At 42.7% G+C, this 18,484-nt stretch overlaps 1 protein-coding gene across 14 annotated transcripts in view; it reads left to right on the plus strand.

Annotated features, from left to right (window-relative positions):
- The window catches only part of CELF2 (CUGBP Elav-like family member 2), a 568,240-nt gene that overhangs the window by 306,335 nt on the left and 243,421 nt on the right, over positions 1-18,484 (plus strand). For 2 of the 14 annotated variants that reach the window (XM_083819755.1, XM_083819748.1), the window contains exon 1: positions 15-13,570. The exons of 10 other annotated variants lie outside the window; for them this stretch is intronic. In XM_083819755.1, coding sequence (XP_083675881.1) covers positions 13,497-13,570 — 74 coding nt within the window. In that variant the 5' untranslated portion in view covers positions 15-13,496. Of the gene's footprint in view, positions 1-14; positions 13,571-18,484 lie in introns of those variants that run through there. 2 more of the 14 variants (XM_083819757.1, XM_083819758.1) reach the window with 1 other exon arrangement.

Raw genomic sequence — 18,484 nt, forward strand, 5'->3', positions numbered from 1 at the left:
TATGTTGTCTCCTTTGTTTTAACGCGTGCTGTCGAGTTGCCTGGGCCCGCTGCAACTATAACCGTGCTGGGTATTAAGTAGTTTCCCTATTTAAAGGAAAAGACAGGCATTGCTGCGTGCAAGGAGCGTTTCACTAGTTAGAATCGCACATTTCACGTCTGACGACAAATGTACGGAGAGGGCAAGAAGACAAAAAAAAAATAATATATTTATATCTGTTTTTCCTAAATGAGAGCTGGTATTTCTTTTATCACCTCCTTTGCAATGTTTCTGCCTGCTTCATTATTATGCACTGGGCATGGAATAAGCATGGAAAAAGCTCAGGGAGACTCCATATTAGAGCTAGTGCCCTAAATACCACTTTAATTTTCACTTAGCCTATGTAAATAGTTATTAATGCTCTACCTCGTCCTCGCCACTTGAAGATGTTTTAAAAATATGTAAATACTCCCATATGTGGGATTACACATATATTCTTAATGTTGCAAGGTTTAGCGGGGGGCCAGCATCGACTACTCTTTTCAGAGACACACACACACGCAGACACACGCACACACGCACACACACACACACTCGGAATTATGCTGGAATTGGCACCCTGCTTTGAAAAATGTAGTCTTTTGTTTATTTGCTAGCAGACATCATAGCACTGAATACATCTTTTGGTCTGACAATGGGACAGCTGAACAATGGTGCTGTCAAACTAGCTTAATGTATGTCTGGCGGTGGGGTGGGTTTTGGTTTTGTTTTTGTTTTTGTTTTTTCTTTTCTCAGCCCCTTTGTCATTTCCCTTAATCTTTTTGTATATGCGGTAGAATATGAAGTCCATCACCTAATTTGTGAAGCTTGTTTCATTTGAGATCCGCTGCTAATAGTGCAGGGAGGGGGAGGTTTGCATCTTACAATTATGTCCATTGCATTAAGTTGGAGATTTATTGCTAGCAACCTCTCCTTTAACTGTGGAGAGAAAACTTATTGATTCTGAAAGCTTACAATACTGCTGTCAATCTGGCAAATACACAGTTGCCAAATGTGCCCTTGCATGATTTTATGCCTGATCATATCAACTTTAACTGCTGTTTTGAAGATACTGTTTCTAATTTTGTTTAGGTAATGAAAATGCAATAAAAATGATAAATCAGATCTCAAAGTGGGAGCCCATGCTACTTTCCCTTTTTATAATCCAGCTATTAGCATATTTTAAGGTCAGGCAGAATAATTTACCTGGATGATTCCTATTCCTATCCCAAAATCTAACAAATTATTCATATGACATTTCATGAATTATCTATCTATTTAGACAGCCATAGTTTAGGATTAGAACAGTTAACAATTTTTGTTTTGCATTTGGAAAAACGCTCACGTACATTATGCATTATGAAAAGAAACTGTTACAAAGCTATTTAAAATTTTTGAGTTGTTTCTTGGACAACAGCTTATGTCTTAAATAAAATGAATTGTCATCAGTCTTGTGGAGTTTCTGAAGCTGCTTGAAGTCTTTAAGTAGTTTACACGTTAAGTAAATACATCACTTTTAGCAATAATTGTAATAATTTTCTGAGAGAACAGGTGGATAGTTATCAGGGTGGTTTATTTTTTTCTTGGGTCAATTAATTTTATGGGTTTCATGATTTTTTTTTCCAACTGGATTCCAGTGCTTGATTTATACAGGTTCAGGGAGCTATAAGACCCCTTAATTTAAAAAAAAAAAAAAAAAGTGAAGATTTATTGGTGGGGTTCAGAGCTTTCTAAAGCATGTATTTTCAACAAAAAAATGTTTTATGGGGAGACTCTTGAATACTTGCTATTTTTTTTGCATTTTTTCTATTGTTGTCTCATCTCCCCTTGTGTGTTGAGATGGTATAAATCAATACAAAAGAGTTTACATGAACAAAAAGGTAATATCGCATAAAATACTCTTGAAGCCTAGAGGTTATGGATTATCAGGTAGTGCTTGCATGCTGTGTCTTGTGCATAAACAAGAAGAGAGAAAGGTTGGTGTTTAATATAATGGGACCGTGCAATAATTCACTTTCTTGGGAGAACTTCTCAGGAGCCAAACATTAACTAGTTCACAACTGCTCTTGGCTGCCAGGACTGGGGTGTGTTATGCTTTACCAAGTTATCCGCCTGTAGCCCGTGCTTTCTAGCAGACGCTGCCCTTTGTGAGTGGCAGCCAAGTGAATACCTCGCTCCCGCTGACATGGAAATGCCCCGTTGGTGGCTGCCCAGAGCAGGGTGGGTGCCACTCCTGTAGCAGACACCCAGAGCCACCTGGGCAGCACAGCCACCCTCCACTTTTAAGGACTATTCAATACTAAAACTCTTTCCTAAGCGCTCTTCTCACAGGTGAGTTCATACTAAACTTATAGTAGGTCCTATGTTTTCAGATGAAATGCTGCATAAAATACATACAAGACAGGTTTGTGTCTTGGATTGTCAATTACTTTGTTCTTTTCCAAGGGTATTTTCTGACATGCCATTCACATCAAAGACTAATTTTTTGAATTATTCTGGGTGAACCCTCCTCCTCCAAAAAAAAAAAAAATCTTTCTATGCATATTTACTGAAATATTGCTTTTTGAGCCATAACAATTATTATTAACATCAAAGAGGGTGAAGCAAATCTGTAACATAAGCTATTCCGTAGCATGCTTGAACAAAAGTGCCAGCTTTTGAGAGGCTATAGGTTCAGAGCTCTCATGCATTAACATCACAGGTGTCCTTAGCGTTACCTGTGCTGAATCTCACCCAGTCACAAAGCAATGTGGTGCCTAGCAGTTGTCAAACTTGGCAACATCTGTTTCCATAACAGTGCTAAGAGAGCTCATTCGGACCGTGCATGAGTTGTTATTTGTTCTTGCAGTGAGCAGGTGTAATGCCAAAAAGAAATACTGTCCTCGGTTGTACCTGGCAGAGCAAGGTGTTAACCTGGGACCCGGCTTCCCATTCTGCCATAGGAAATGGGAGTGAACTATATTTATTAGCCTGGAGTCTTTGTCTGTATTTTTTTCCAGATTCATGGAGCACAATCTCTAACATCAACATGTTAATATTCTCTTTGTTAAATGAGAATAAAACTGAAGTGTTTCTGTTATCAAATTTAAGTATATAAGATTGCAAACTATACCTTTGGGGCTGAAAAACAAAGGAGAGCATTCAATTAATATTCATATCTAGAAGTTTTACTGCAAGTGTAGATTGTGCTTGAATACTTAAGAAGTCATTCAGGAGTGAATCAATACTAATTATTGTAATCAGGAGGGTTAATTAGCTGAAGATGCCGCTGATGGAAAGTTCACTGCTTACAGCCCTGAAAACACCTAAGTTGATGAAATCTGAAAGCAAGATGTCGAGGAGGACTTTATATAGAGAGAAAGGCTTGGCTTTCCTTTGACAGTTGAAGAGCTAGTTGTTCCAAAGGGGAAGCATGGCTTCTACTTTGTGTTTTGCATGATATTAATTTGGGGAGTATTAGATGATGCAACTAAATCTGTCTTGATGATATTTTGTGGTAGTTTCTCATTAAGTGCAAGTACCATTTTGGATAACCTGTACTGTCTCTGCAGCATTCATTTACAGATTACCATAAATTAATATGGATAGTCTTATGCATTTGAAATCTTGTTCCAGTAGTGCTATTGGAAAGAGTTTTTATTTTTTATTTTTAATCGTTTGTGTGCAGGCATGGGGTCTTTGCATGTTCTGTGTACGTAAACTGTCTGTCGAATATGCAGGTATCCATCTGTGTGTATCCCTTATGTGTGCATGTAAGTTTAAACATTTGTTCATTGTGGCTGTTTATTTCTATAGCCCTGTGCCCCCAGAACTCCCACTCAGTTTCTATCTACAAAAAAAAGTGTTCAACTACATATAATTCAGAAACCAGTTATTGAACAAGCAGTTCATGAAATTTAAGGCAGATTGTAAGGGATAAAGACTGAAAAGATACAACAGAAGAAAACCATTTTCTTCTCCCTTAATTAGAGCAGTTGTGCTTCTTAAAGTGAGCGTTACTGAATTCAGGAAAATCTAGCTATGTCAAATCTTTTCTCACAAGTGAATTGTGGCAAGCTTTCTTTCATGCTGGCTAGTTGTTTTTGTATTTTTTCTGTCTTTTTTCCCCCTTTCCCTCTAGTTATATCTATTTAGGTTATAAACAAGATGAATGTCTGGATGTTTATTTCAGCACACTGTAGAAAAAAAAAAAAGAATAAATCTCTCTCTCTTTCACACACACGCTCATGTAAAGCCCCTGAAGTAAAGTGATGTTTTTAGAAGAAAGAAATTCTGTTTCAAAACATATCCTTCTTCACTCTCTAATGACATTAGAGATTATCACGTGCAGGTGCTATTTATCTTTGCAACTGCTTCCCTATGACTGTTTTACTGCTTCCAACACATTTACTTGTATGTCAGCCGTATAAAAGGTAACTGAAAATGGCAGCTGTTGAGAAAGCATGTCGCCATGCCTGGAATGACATGCATTATCAGGGCAGCAGGAGTTGCTGGCTCCACAGCCCATTTCGACTTGACCTGCCGAATGATTGGCTGCCTGGGATAGTGATGAATCGCTGGAGTTTATGAAACAGGACTGCTGGCATCCTCACAGAGGAAATAAAAACTGGATTTTTCCTCTAACACTCTCGTCATGGCAAAAATACAGCTTTTTTGTTGTTGTTGTTTGTTTTGCTTTTGTGTTTTTTCGCCCTGCAGCGGAAGCAAATACGGCAATTTAATTCGCTTTAATACCGGGCTTGGCAAGTTAATGATGCACTGAAGGTTAACTCTCTTTATGGGATAGAAGGGGGCAGGAGTGAATGTCTAGGCAGGAGTTTTTGCAAATTTGGGGTAAATTTTGATCTGGACCTTAATTTTTTCATCTTTCACTCTGGGCTTGAGACTCACGTAATGTGAGTAGTAACGAGCTCGAGCAGGATGCAAAAAGGATTTTAGCTGTTCTCACTCACAACTTTATTCTCTCTACTGTCCTAAGGATCAGTGACCATTTCATGAGCTAATATCAGCCAGATACATCTTCAGGGTTTCTCAAATAATGGCTAAATTGACATTTCTGGAAAGCATCGACTCTCAAATTTGCACTCACTTTCTAGGTGGTTCATGAAATTATATTATGCATTAAGACCACATTACTGGATTAGGCTCTTAGGAGTCAGTGCTTGTAGGAAAGTATCGTGGTCTGTAAACCTGCCAGTGCACTGACAAGACTGACACAGTGTGGATCACAAGCTGCCCTGCAAAATGCAGCCAAGTAAAAATGATCCTCGTATTTCAATTAAAACACTCAACATTGTGTTGGGAGGGTGGGGAGCAGAGAAAATTACTTGCTTCTCTGTCCATGCAGTGAAGTTGGCGGCTGATGTGCTAGCCTGTGTCCCCTCTTCTGGTAGAATAACCTAATTTTAGGTTAACTCTCTGATTCAGAGGAATAGGATTATCAATGAAATTGCTTAGGAAGTTTTAAATGTGGCACTTATATAAAGATAATGCTTTCTGCCATTACGTTAGAGAGGGTTTTTCTTGAGTCTTACGCTTTGCTGCTGCCTAAGCTTTTCTCCACTAGTTCTGAAAAGCAATTTGCATGCTCACATTCGCTATTAGACTCCTTCACCTTCCTCCGAATAATTCAGCAGTGGCTGCTGCTAGACGCCGGATGCCGGAGGGGCTGCCTCACTCTTGTTATTTAAGGCACAGCCTTCTGATGTCCCTGCAAGGTTTCTGAAACGGAGGGCAAACTTTTGCCGCGTGGGGAGAGGTGGTGTTGGGAACTGTTGCACGTGCCCTTGGGTGCGCGAGGGGGAAATGCTGTCCTTGCTCTGGAGTTCCCATGGCAGCAAATCAGCAGGTCATCTTCAAGAGCAGCCTTTGAGGATGCCAGACAAAAGTCTGTCACGGGCAGAGGGCTGGAGGGGAAAAAAAAATGATAGAAAATCAGAGAGAGGATGTGGGAATTTACTATCCCTTTTAGACAAATAGAGGAGTGAAGAGAAAAGCAAGGGCACCCTGACGTAGATCATCTGGAAATTGAACCTTGCAAGTGTAGATAGCTGCGGATGATGTGATAGCTGTGCTGTGGAGTGAATTTAAGATTCAAATCCTGCACCTGCTCTCCCCTGGAAGCTGCAGGTCAGCATCTGAAGAATTGAGGCCCTCTAGAAAGGAAATGGTGAATTATCAGAAAACTTAAATTCTTGGAGACCCTATTTTCAACTGTAATAATCTCTTGCTTTCATTTTCCTTTTCTTCTGCCTAAAAAAATTACCTATTTTCAGCTAAAATGTGAGGAAGAAGCTCACTCTAAAGCTTGAGAATTTGTCTGCATCATTTCAGCCCACATTTAATTTTAATGAGAGGGTTATATAACCCCCTTTAAAAATAACAAAACACTAACAGAACTGCATCGGCAACATCAGGTGTTCTGCAGTGCTGCTCTGATGAATCATACGGAGATTTGTCTGTGTACGGCTCATGAACATACATTTAACTTAGTTAACCCCCATGCCTGAACATAGCAATTCAGAGTGACCAAATTTTTTTCTAAAGAGGCATTTCCACAAAAGGATGCCAAACTTGTTGCCTGCCCTAGGAACCTCATGGTTTGCTCATTTTTGTGTATTAAATAGATGTAAAAGTTCCAGATGAATTATTGTGACTCTACTGAAGGGAATCATTTTATGTTAAAAACTGAGCTGGTTTTAATGTCTTGCTTCAGAACAGGAAGCCAATGTTCCTATTTGTTGCACTGAGCCCCAAATCTCTGAAATTGTTAAGAACATCCCATTTAACAGGCAGCTCTGGGAGTAATAAACATTTGACTTTATAAATGTTCCTTTTGGAGAGGGAACTCAGCGAGGAAAAATTGAATCAGTGATTGTGAACCTGAACATCTTGGTTTGGATTCAGTCTTCGACTTTGCTATGTCCCCGAGCCAGTGGTTGCTGGAAGATGGAAAGGGTGACAGTACGCTTGCCCTACTCATACTCTTTCTCTTTGCACCCATTACAAGCCATTATCAGAGATGGGAGCATGGACTACATGGACTTCCTGATCTCACCTATGTGGCAATATTCATAGTGTGTATTTATGAAAAAACAACAACAAAACAAACAAACAAACAAAACAGGCATGTGGAGTTTTCTGCATGTCTGAATGCCCTACAGTTGCTGTAGGAGCCTTTTCTTTCCTTCCTTCGCGTCTGAGGTTTAATGGGTTCTGTCTGCAGGAAATAATGATGTCAAACAAAGCCAGTTACTTTACATATTATCAGGACAATTGTTTGTTATTTCTGAGGACTGAGATGTGTGCTAGGCACTTCACGAACAAATGAAAAAAAAGACCTTAAAGATGTTGCAAATTGAGCGTAAGGTGAGAGCCAATTGTTGGCAGTGAAAAGGGAGGTAAAACACATGGCAGAAGTGAATGAGAAGGAAGATGGAGGTTAATGTTACGAAGATCGTGCAGTTAGTCAAAAGTGTGATGCAGCAGGTTAATTTAGATACTGTAATAAACCTCTCAGATATGTTCACATTTTGTTTTAAAAATAACTCTACTTTTGGCTTCATGTCCCTTTTGATGTTCCTTATCCATCCTCTTGCCTTGCTGGTGCCCTGTTGTAATTTCACACCTGCATTTGCCCATCTCTTTTGGAGTGGGTGCTGCCCCTAGCATTGCCTCCTGATCCAGCCTTTTGCTGTACCCAGCCCGTGCTCACCACCTGCTTCCCTGATCCCGCATCTCTCACAACAACCAGCCCCATGAGCTGGGCCAAACCCTCCAGGAATCTCAACGTGATGATAAAACGAGAGTATTTTTATCTCTCCTAGTGTGGATTTGGGCTGTGGTAAGAGGTTTTTGGTTATGGTGGGCTTTTTCCCCTGCCCTGTGAAAGCATTAGTAGGGCTTTTGAGCATCGTGAGGATGGAGCTCCACATATATGAGCACCAGATGTGTGATCCCTCCTATCCCATCATACAAGATTATAGTTCATCACGTGAAGATGCTATAATAGCCAAATTCAATAATATTAAGTTCCCTTAACTGTAGGTTGTTCTTCTAGGGTTATCTGGAAAGGTGGCTTTTTTGGCCATAGTGTGAGATCAAAATCAGATTGGCCCCAAGCATGCAGAACCTCTATTTCTTTCCTTGTTCAGTTGTGGTTGGTGCTGGAATCAGTCATCAGGTGAGAAGATAAACTAGTTCATAAAATATAAAAGAAAAAAAAAAAAAGAAAAAAAAAGAAAGGAAAAAAGTCAATACTTGTTGTCAAGTTGCAACTGGGCTGAAAAAAGCCTTGGTCTTGTGTACATACGCAAAAGGCGCTACACAAAGGCAACACCTACGGATCAATAGCGATGCTCTTCTATAGGGCTGTAAATAAATAACAGGACGACGAGGCTCGGTCCTGCAGATATTTACTTGTTGCTATTTACACGTGTGCCACGGAGAGCCTGACTGGAGCAAATGGTACCAACCAGCTGCTGCTGGCATCAACATTGCTCAGCATGAGCACTGAGTAGGATCGGACCCCGGTGGCATGTTTGACCAACGCAAGTATTTGCATGTGGTTAACAAAGTCAGCTGTTCCTCCAAACTTTTTTAAAAGCCCTCTGTAACACAGAGTGTCTGCCTTGTGCCACAAAATCCTGCCTAATTGTTTCAGGAACGATTGAGTTATTACCCGCAAAATGGAACAAAGGCCTCATACCCACAGTATGATGAAATCACCTCTTCAGTGGGATAAAATAGCAAAAAAGAAAAAAGAAAAAGTGAGTGGGAAGTTTTACTATAGCAACCAAGTTTACATAATATCAGTGTGCTTCAAGTGAAAGCTCTAGAAATGCTTAATTTGAGGTGCCTTTCTACAGGGCTAATTTGAAATGACGTTTATTTCTGAAAATTACTGATTAGTTGCAAGAGCCTGTAGAGCTGGGGGGAAACCTCACAAGCAACTAAGATTTCTGTACTTAACATTCATTGATAAGTTCTAGCCAATAATTTAATTTTTCCTTTTAAAAGGCTTTTGATTATTTGCAAATTGTTGTGTTTCTCAAACCATGCTGAAGGAAAGGCTGTCATGTGTTTGGTTTTGTTTCAGGTGAGAACATAAGGCAAATAAAAATTCCTTACTGAAAGGTTAAGGCTTCATAATGCAAAACTTTATTCCAATGCCAGACCTAATTGGCAAAGATGGACTTGTTACAAATAATCAAAATCTTCACAAATAGTAAAATAGTGCAGAATTGGGGCCATTTCTTTGGCCACTCAAAGAAATTTCTGCTTTTTGCTTTAATTGCTTTCTGCTTTTACACCATTGCGCAGTTCTGCCCGGAAACTTTGTGCAGCTTGTACTCATGCGCTTTTCTTTTCTTTTTCTCCCCCTTTCTTGACCCTGCAGAAGTTAAGCTGATAGGCTTCCCGGCTCACTGCTGGGCAGGTAGGCTCACGTCCCACCACACAAAACAAGATGCTCTATTTTCTGCTATTAGCCATGCTACTCCTTTCCAGCTCATGGTTTGCCTGGAAGATTATTTCTTTGTGAAAGATAGCGAACACCTCATTTGCATTCACCAGCGCTATCTGGACCAGATTTCTTTTTCCCCCCTCACATTAGTGCAAGATCCTGAGTGATTCTACCGGAGTCATTTGAGCCTGCTCCAAATTTACACCACCGCCGCCGAGCTCTGATTCTGCCTCCTCTGCGAGAAACTTGCTTTGATGCCAGAGATAAGCTGAATCCAGAGCATGTTCATTGGCTTAGGGGGGAATAAAGCAGAGGATTTGAACTCTCTTCGTGCTGCCTTGCAGGCTCGGTGGAGAGTGAAGTCACTCGGAAACTTTCCCTTGAAGTGATTCCAACAGCAGCATTTCCTTGGTGCAATACTGGGAGGCATGCTGATTAAAAGAATGGCAATTAAGGAAGGGGTGAAGAGCGGGTCCGGAGAAGGGAGGAGAGGTGAGCTGGATTTGGCTGCGGTACCTGCAAGTGAGGGGGTGCCTGCTTTGTCACTCGCTGGATGAGAAGGGTAGGCAGTGATGTCAGGGTGCTCATACGCTTTGGAGTGACCTGGCGTAGCCTTTCTCTTTCTCCAGCCCTACCTTTTTCGCATGGGCTTTTCTGCTCTGAGGAGGTGTTTGTTTTCAAAGACTGGGTTGTTTGGAGAACTGCATCTAGTGCTGTGGGTTTGAAAAGCTGCTTGAACGGTGACTAATCTGTAAATAGGAGGTGGAAATGCTTTGTCTGCCTTGTTAGACGCATGGAGAAACTGAGGCACTGAGAGTAAACTGTACAACCATGGGACAAGTGGGGTCTGGGCCTCTGAAATGAGGGGAGGTTGGCAAGGAGGCGACATTTATAGCTGGAATAGGATTAAACCCCCAAAACTGCTGATTCCAAATTCCAGGTTCCTTCCTCAAAACTGCCATATGCTCCACCAGCTGAAGGTGCTTAATATTGGTGGACAGTGGTAGCACAGCAATAATGCAGCTCCACTAAGTTCCTGTTTACCTCTACTGTCTGATTTATGCTGTGAAAATTAATGCGGCTTCATTTGCTATTCCCCCTCCCCATTTCCCTCTGTACTGTAGTAACGGACCAAAGCTTTCATTTTTTACCTCAGCAGTGTTCCTTCATTTTTAATAAAAGTTGCTATTTTGTGCCGGTCAGGAAACTGGCATTACCATTACAAATAACAGAGCCACGACTGTAACAGTGTGCGAAACATGCAAATTTTTTTTTGTTTTTGTTTTTCACTGCTTGCCCTCTGCATTCAAGAGTTAATTCATACGTAGGCACTACATAATTTATGTTTGAGAACCATATTATTTGAATGCAGTTTCTCCCTATAAACTTTCCTCGAGTCATATCTCAGTATCTTTTATAGGCTGGGTTCCTTTTTGCATTTGACCCTGTTCCTGCCTCTAACTTTTAAATGGCAAAAGCAAATGTGCTTTGAAAAGTGTGTTACACTGTAGTTGTTAAATAAAGCAATAACCTATGCACTTGTAATGCTTTCTCTATGACCTACTTACATACTACTTCACCCTCCTTATAGTATGATTAAAAGCTGCTTTGAATCCACTATTCCCTCAAGGGATTTGAGGCTAGAATTTAACAAACTGCTGAGAAGGCTTAAGTCAGTAAGAGGGCTTCCCTACAGCTTCTTCCAGCTAATTCACATGTAATTAAAAGGAAAATAAATATTTCAAAAGAACATACGTTTTAATGAAGCATTTTTAAGCACTTACACCTTGTGAAATGGAGCAAATTTATAAAGATCTCACAATCTCATACTCGGATTTTTAGCAAAATTATTTGTGATGCTCCCTGCCCCCCAGTCGGTTCCATCCTATGCAAAGTGTGAATTTACTTTTCAGTCAGGAGCAGTGGGACTTGAAAAGTGGCTGGTGAAACTGAAGTGCCTCAGATTTAGCGCGTACCAAGGAAATGATGATGGAGAGGTATGGATCCAGCCACGCGGGGTGACGTGAGGGTGGAGACTTCTTGCTTGCGGGAATATCCTCATCCTCAGTGAGCTGCCTGCATTTCTTCTGAGCTAAAACCTGCCCCTTCTGCGGTGGCAAGATTTCGAAATTGAAAGTTAATCCAACTCTGCTCTGGGCTGGATTAACCACCATGGAGGCCTCAGATCAAAACCCAGGTGGCTGAATCCAGCTGGAGAAAGTTGTGCTGGTCTCTCCTTTTATTTCCAATTTGCACTTTTTTTTTTTTTATCCTCTGTGTAGGCCTACACTGCGGCGGATGGCTGGCGGAGGAGAATCACGATCAATTTAGTAAAGGGGAGTCATAGCTTTTCTTTGTACATCTCTACAGAGATGTTTAGGTGCCATGGTGATGAGGACAGTATGTGAACATATAGAACAGAGCAGATAAATAACACTATAGATATCTGTGCAGGACTGCAGCTGTCCTATGGGGATTACACTGAGGGCCAAGTGAACCTTCTCTTTCTTTAGACTTGCAAAGTAGGCAAAAATTTTAGCAGCCTGAGGGGTTTTTCTTCCTTTTAACTGTTTAAAATGGAAAAGTATCTTGAACAGAGCAGTAAACTGGACTCTGAAAACTCACCTAGCCTGTATTTTTATTATCAAATCAATGTTGGTCAAAATTTAAAACTTGTGATTTATAGCATATTTATGCCTTGGTCGCGTTATTTTTTTTTTCGGAATACTATTTGAAAAGCTTACGTGTCATAGTGTTTAATTAGTGTTTGTTGCTTTTTTTGAGCATTGATTATCTGGAGCAAATGAATTATGAAATGTGGAGAGAGATTCAGAAGGAGAAGCAAATACAATGCAGATAAACATTTTGTCTGTCTAGACTGCTCAGATCATCCAGTAATCTTTGCAAATATGTTAATATTCTTTTGCCTGGAGCTGCTTTCTATTGAAGCAAGGAGGTTTTGGAGATGCAGAGGAAAATTTATACAGATTTTCAGGGGGCGGTAGCGTGGGGGGGCTGCCTCAGCTGTTTGTATGTGTGGAATTTTGTGTACGTCTTGGTGTTGTCGCTTCTGTGCCTTCACTGCGGACAACCCCAAGCGCAGCACGGTTGGGAACGGGCATTTGGCAGGTTATAGACGTGCTGGTTTTCCACCGATACCTATTTAAATCCCTTTTTTTTTTTTTTTTTTGGATCAGGCAGGGATATAGTCACTACGCCATCTCTCAGGAGCCAGTACAGCCAGTTTGGGTGTCTGGTAGGTGCCGAGGTCTGAATGTAGGGGTTCGGACAGAAAGCTCCTCACGCCTTCCCCATGCCCTCAGCGTGGCGAGGCGGCTGCGCCTTCCACCCGCCAAACCTGCCCACGGTGACGAGGGTGTACGTACAAACCAGCCGCACGGGGTTGGTTTGGGGGTTTTATTTAGGAATTTAGGAAGAGGGCTTTAATAAGAAGAGGGCTTTCCCTCAGTGTGCACCTCCAATTCCACCAGGGCAAGGCTTGCTGTGGCAGCAACCCCTCAAACCCGGGGGGGGGGGGGGGATAAGAGGGCAGCGTCCCTGAGGCGCCGGGCAGCTCCTGCTCCACCGTCCCCTCCTAAACTTTGCCCGTGGGCACAGGGGGAGCCCCAGGAGACCCCCGGGGACCCCGGTCAGGGCGGTGGGGCTCCGCTAGGCCTGTCCCCGGGGCTGCGGGCCCCGCCGGGGCCTCGGGGGTTAACCGGGGAGCTGCGGCGGGGAGGTGGCTCCGCCTCCCCGCTCAGCACCTGGCGCTCCACCGACACTTGCCTCAGCAGTCGATTTCGGAGGGGATTGGCGGAAAAAAAAAAAAAAAAAAAAAAAAAAAGGCACCGAGAGAGGGGGAGAGAAATGTGACAACTGCCGGGGCTGGCGGCTGCCGCGGGGAGGCCTCCGCACCTGTGCCTGCCTCTCCGCCGCCCGGCGCAGTTGTGGGATCCGGCGAGCCCCCGCCACATCCTTCCCTCCACGACCGCCGCGGCGAGCCCCGGAGCCCAGCATGACTTCTTCGTTCAAGCTGGATTTCCTTCCGGAGATGATGGTCGACGGCCGCTTGCTGGTCTCTGACAGAATGTAAGTGGCGGCGGGGGGCTGCCGCCGCCGCCGGGGACTCCCCCCCCCCCCCTCAATGCTCCGTCCCCCTCTCCGCATCCCCTCCCGAGTCCCTCGCAGTTTCTTTGCGATCCCCCCCCCCCCCCCCCCGGTGGATCCCGACAGCGTTACGAGTCGCGATAGGGGCGGGCAGGTCGCGACCGAGGGGCCAAGTGTCGGATGCAACGGGGTGGGGGGTGGGAGAGGCGATCGGCGACCCCCTGCGCCCTGCCCTCCCCGGCGGAATAAAAACCTCTTGACCACGTTGAGAAGGACCGGCGTCAGCTGGAAGTCAGGGCAGGCAGAAATCAGGGCGCTTTTTTCCTTTTTTTTTTTTTTTTTTTTTTTAAACCTAACCCCCCCCCCCCCCCCCCCCCCGTCCGGTGCGGAGAGTGTTAATTAACATGAGGCCGGCTGCTTGACGTGCACTTGGACCGCTGATCAGATTTATCGGGAGGCGCCGAGCGCAGGAATTTCGGAAAATAAATAAATAAAAAAAAAATAAAAGTATTCCCCCTGGCCTGCCTCTGCTCCGTTAATCTCCATCTGAAAGTTTCTGTTATCATTCTCCTGGGCATTGCCAATTGAGAGGGGTTTTCAGGTAACCTAAGCCTCGTATGAAAAATAAAAGCTAGGGAGAGGGGGGGGAAAGGCTCGCTGGCTGAAACGTACGAAGGCTGAGCGCTGCTGCGCTGCGTTTTAACAGTGCCCGGGCTGTCTTTTATTTTGTTGCTTTTGCTTCTTTCGTCGGGATGACAAATGTGGTTTGGGTTGCGTGAGAAGGAAGCGAGGAGGCTCTGGCGCTGGAGCCATTCCGGCCGAGGCAGTGCCTAAGTTGCGAGTGTAAATAAAACCCTGCGTGCAGCGGAGACCGTCACCTGCGAGCCCCGATCTGAGACGGTTCTGACTTTTTTTTTTTTATTACCTCCCTGACTGGCAGCAAACTTTCTGCTCAGGTGGGATGCTTCCCTCAGCTCCAGCAGCGCTCTGAGCAGAGGCGTTCAGCAGCGGCCGGTTGTTCAGGCAGCTGAGGTTTAGGAAGCGTGGCAGAGAGGGAGAAGAGGCAGGGGGAGAACCCACTTACTGTGGATGTCTTAAATTTTTTTTGCAGTCCTTGGAGGACAGCGGAGCGTTTGTGTAGATGCTGCCCGTTGTCTCTGTTTAGTGACCCCAGGATTTCAATGAGTTCTCTGCTGGTTTCCCCCCTCCCATAAGATCTGCGCTTTTTATTGGCACCGGTCAATTAGGTTTAGTTGGAAAAGGTGCTGCGTCTCCCCCCTTTTGCTTAAAAATAATGTAGGTTTGAATGCTAGGGTGCAAAGTTGCAGCTGAACGTTCAGATCGCTTGGTTTGCAGCCCTCTGTAGGGACGTGCCACAGCCAAGCTTTCCCTTGCCTTCATCTTCTCGGCTCTGATTAGACTTTTCTACCTGCTGTCCTTCCAGGCAGTCAGAAAAGATACTGCTAACAAACATCTCCGAGCTCAGAGGCATTATTAACTGCATCTGATGATGCCCTGTTGTCACTTAGGCTTACATAACTTTATCTCCAACTTGCCCCTCGAGGGGGGAGTACCATGTCAAACTCTTGCTCCTGCATGCTGTCTCTGCGCTCCTCTTCTTTGCGAGGCATCCATAATACATTTTAACACAGCTTGAAATGCAGTCAGTGTTCATCAGGCACAGGTCTTAATGTGTGTCCAAAGAAACAAAAATTACTCCAGATATATGTCAGCTTCTAAGCGGATCTCTAAATACCGGAGTGGAATAATGAAACTAGGGGGTATTGCTTCCACATGCACATCCTTGTAGGATTTGATGCTGGTTTCTCTTTTTTTTTTTTTTTTTTCCGGGGGGGGACTTTATAATTTCTTGAAGGAAAAAAAAAACTTTACCTCCTGCGTCTTCAGTGGTCGTGTTGTGATGTTCTGGAAATGCTGCTTCCTTGCATTAACAAAGCTTTGCTTTGCTGCTGATCTAAGTAATTGTGAAGATGTATGATTTCAAGGGATCATGTGTCATGCATACAAATTAATATCAGGGCTAAATTGCTATTAACCAGCAGCGCATCCATCCCTAAAAAATCTTAAAACTAAATGCTCTCAGTGGAAGCGTTCCTCGCCACCTTTCTAAAACTGTGTAATTCACTGTTTAAAACATGATTTCGTCCCTCTAGCCAAGTGGCAACGTGCATTTATTTGCCGGTCCCCAGCTCTCTGGACTAATCAGTGCTGAAGAGAATGCAGTTTGATTACGCATAAGGGGTCAGGGGCACGTCCGCACCGTACCCTTTCGCTGGCCCACCCCAGACGTGCAGCCAGACACCAGCAGCGCTCTGCGGTGTGAGAGTGCATCCGAGAGCATGCTCCAAGTTATGATGATGCACAAAACTTTTAACCTCGCCATCTGGTCCAGCCACACAGTATAGTGTGGTTCAGCCTTTAGCAGAAAGGAATTTCCTATTTTAGAGTGAGGCAATTAGCAAGATGCATGTAGAAATCTCCTCTTCTGTTTTACAGTGAATATTTGCAGAACTAGATATTTTTTTATTTTTTTTTTTAATGCCAGTGGCGTATCAGATGTTTTAGGAAATTGGTACCATGCAGTATCACGTTTCCCATTGTTTGTACATTCCAAAGTTGTTTGTAAAGGGAGTTATTTTCAATATCGTCCATTCTTTGAACAACCAACAGGGAATGAGAAATTTCAGTTTTCCTACCTATTTTGAAAGTTAACTGCTAGCTTGATAATTGTCAAAGTTAAAATACTCTCAGCTCTGGTAGACAGCTAATTGCTCTCAAATGCTGCTGCCTTCCTTGCTTTGCTGCTGCTGTCTAGATGAATATAAGTAAAACAGACCATCAGGTACTTTGAGCATGGTTATTCAGTGTAAGTAAACTATACGCTTGGTGTTAATATAGCCGGTTAGTAACCGATTGGCAATTTTACTAATAAAAATTATTTCTGGAATGGCATTGGAAAATAGACACTCTAGGATATGAAATGTAAACTTTCGCTCTTGAGGGCAGGTGGCAAGCTGGATGCTCAATCCGTCACAAATGCTTGCAAAGAGACTGCTTGGTTAGTGCTCTGGTTGAAAGATCAGAAATTGCTTAATGTTATTCATAGCTTGCGTGTGTTATTGGTGTGCAAGAACCACATATGAAGAAAAGATGGAAGTGGAAGTGTATGTGTGTGTATTTGGGCAGGGCAGGAGAGGGTTAACGATTCCTAAGGACAGTTACAAAACGCGAGCTCATCGTAATTTGCTTAGTAATTTTACCGAGTTACCTGTACATGCCAAGGGGATGGTTGTAAAGTGGTCGCTTTGAGGATTAAACACTCACCATAGTAACCCCCTGCATTGATTTCTGCAATACCACCAAAGGCTTTCGGTTTTGTGATGCACATTCCAGTGCCTGGGATTATCTTTAATGTTAAGGAGAAGCAGTGTTTTTTCCTACCAAGACAAACTCAAATTTCACTTTAATAGTTCCTATACGGGCATAATGTCAATAAATTCTGTGGTACGTTTGTCAGGGGGCTTAAAGCAGTCCGCATACAACTGCTTGGGTTCTGTGGTAATTATGCATAAAAAGTCCTTGGTCTTTGAATTCCTCTCTCTTTTCTCCAAGATGAGTCAAAATCAGATATATGTGCAATATGCTGATTAAAAAGGCAGCGAAAATCAATCTTCAGTGCTCTTTGTATGCATTGTTTAATAAAGAAGGGATGTCATCGTTAACGGGTCATTCTTGCACTTGAAACAAACAAACAAACCTTTCCTTTCCCCCACTAACCCTGCAAAATAGAGCCTTTACAGCACGAAGTGGAGGTAATAAAATTAACTTTTTTTTTTTTAAACTTCACTGCAGGGAAAACTCAACATACTGTCAAAAATAATTTATCAGCTATCTGTTTCTTTGTATGTAGAATGTCAAACCCTGATTTGCTAAGTGAAAATGGGTATCTAGCTATCAGCTGTTTTCTGAGCCCATAGCCTCACCCTTGTACTGGCGTTTTATTCTAACTTTGATTTAGCAGTAGCTTTATGTTAAGTATTATGACTTGTTAGTTCACTTAGCGGACAGAGATTCCTGGGGTCACTATTGAGAAAAAGCAAAGCCGAAGGAGAGGAAATTTCTCGACTGTTGACAAAGAGCTTCAGAAGGGAAAACAGATCTTCAGCTGTCAACTAAACAGTTATGTTTTCAGGGGTCCTTCTCCCCATCATCTTTCCTGGTAGCTGACTAGAGTCGCACTGAGTATTTAACCCACAATAACTCTTAGCACATTAATATTTAAATATATCTTCCACTTCCTATGATGTGATCTCACAGGTTTTTTAAGCCTCCCCCACACGTATTCATCATCCAAATTAATCATCAGTTATGATTGCTTTAAAAACTTTGACAAGTCTAAATATTTCATTGGCATTTTAGGATGTTTGATATCTTATGAGCATTTGGGCTATTCAGATTTCATAATTAATTCATAGATTAATATAAAAATATTTCACCCAACTAATATAGGGGAAAGGTGTACAAAATTTTTGTAGTTTTTAAAAACTCCGGGAATATAAGGAGTACATCTTGCAAGACACAGCCCTCTAGAGAAAAGTCATTGTCTTATAACTTTAGCATAAAAAAGCCTTCCTTCTAAAGCAGGGAGGTGATTATTTTTTTTTCTTTTCATTTCTACAAACTGTGTTTCCTATAGTGGATTGTTTCTTGTGTGTTCGTATAATTGCAAAGCATATTGCATCTTCTGACATGGCTCCCCTTGATTAAAACAAACTGGTGGCAGGGCGAGGTTAACCAGAGGCTAAAGTCACAATATACAAAACGCACAGATAGAGTGAGGCTGAGCTTTCCTTAGCGAAGAGGTGGGAAAACAGG

Source organism: Anser anser, assembly GCF_964211835.1.
Source record: "Anser anser genome assembly, chromosome: 1".
NCBI classification, from domain to species: Eukaryota; Metazoa; Chordata; class Aves; order Anseriformes; family Anatidae; genus Anser; species Anser anser.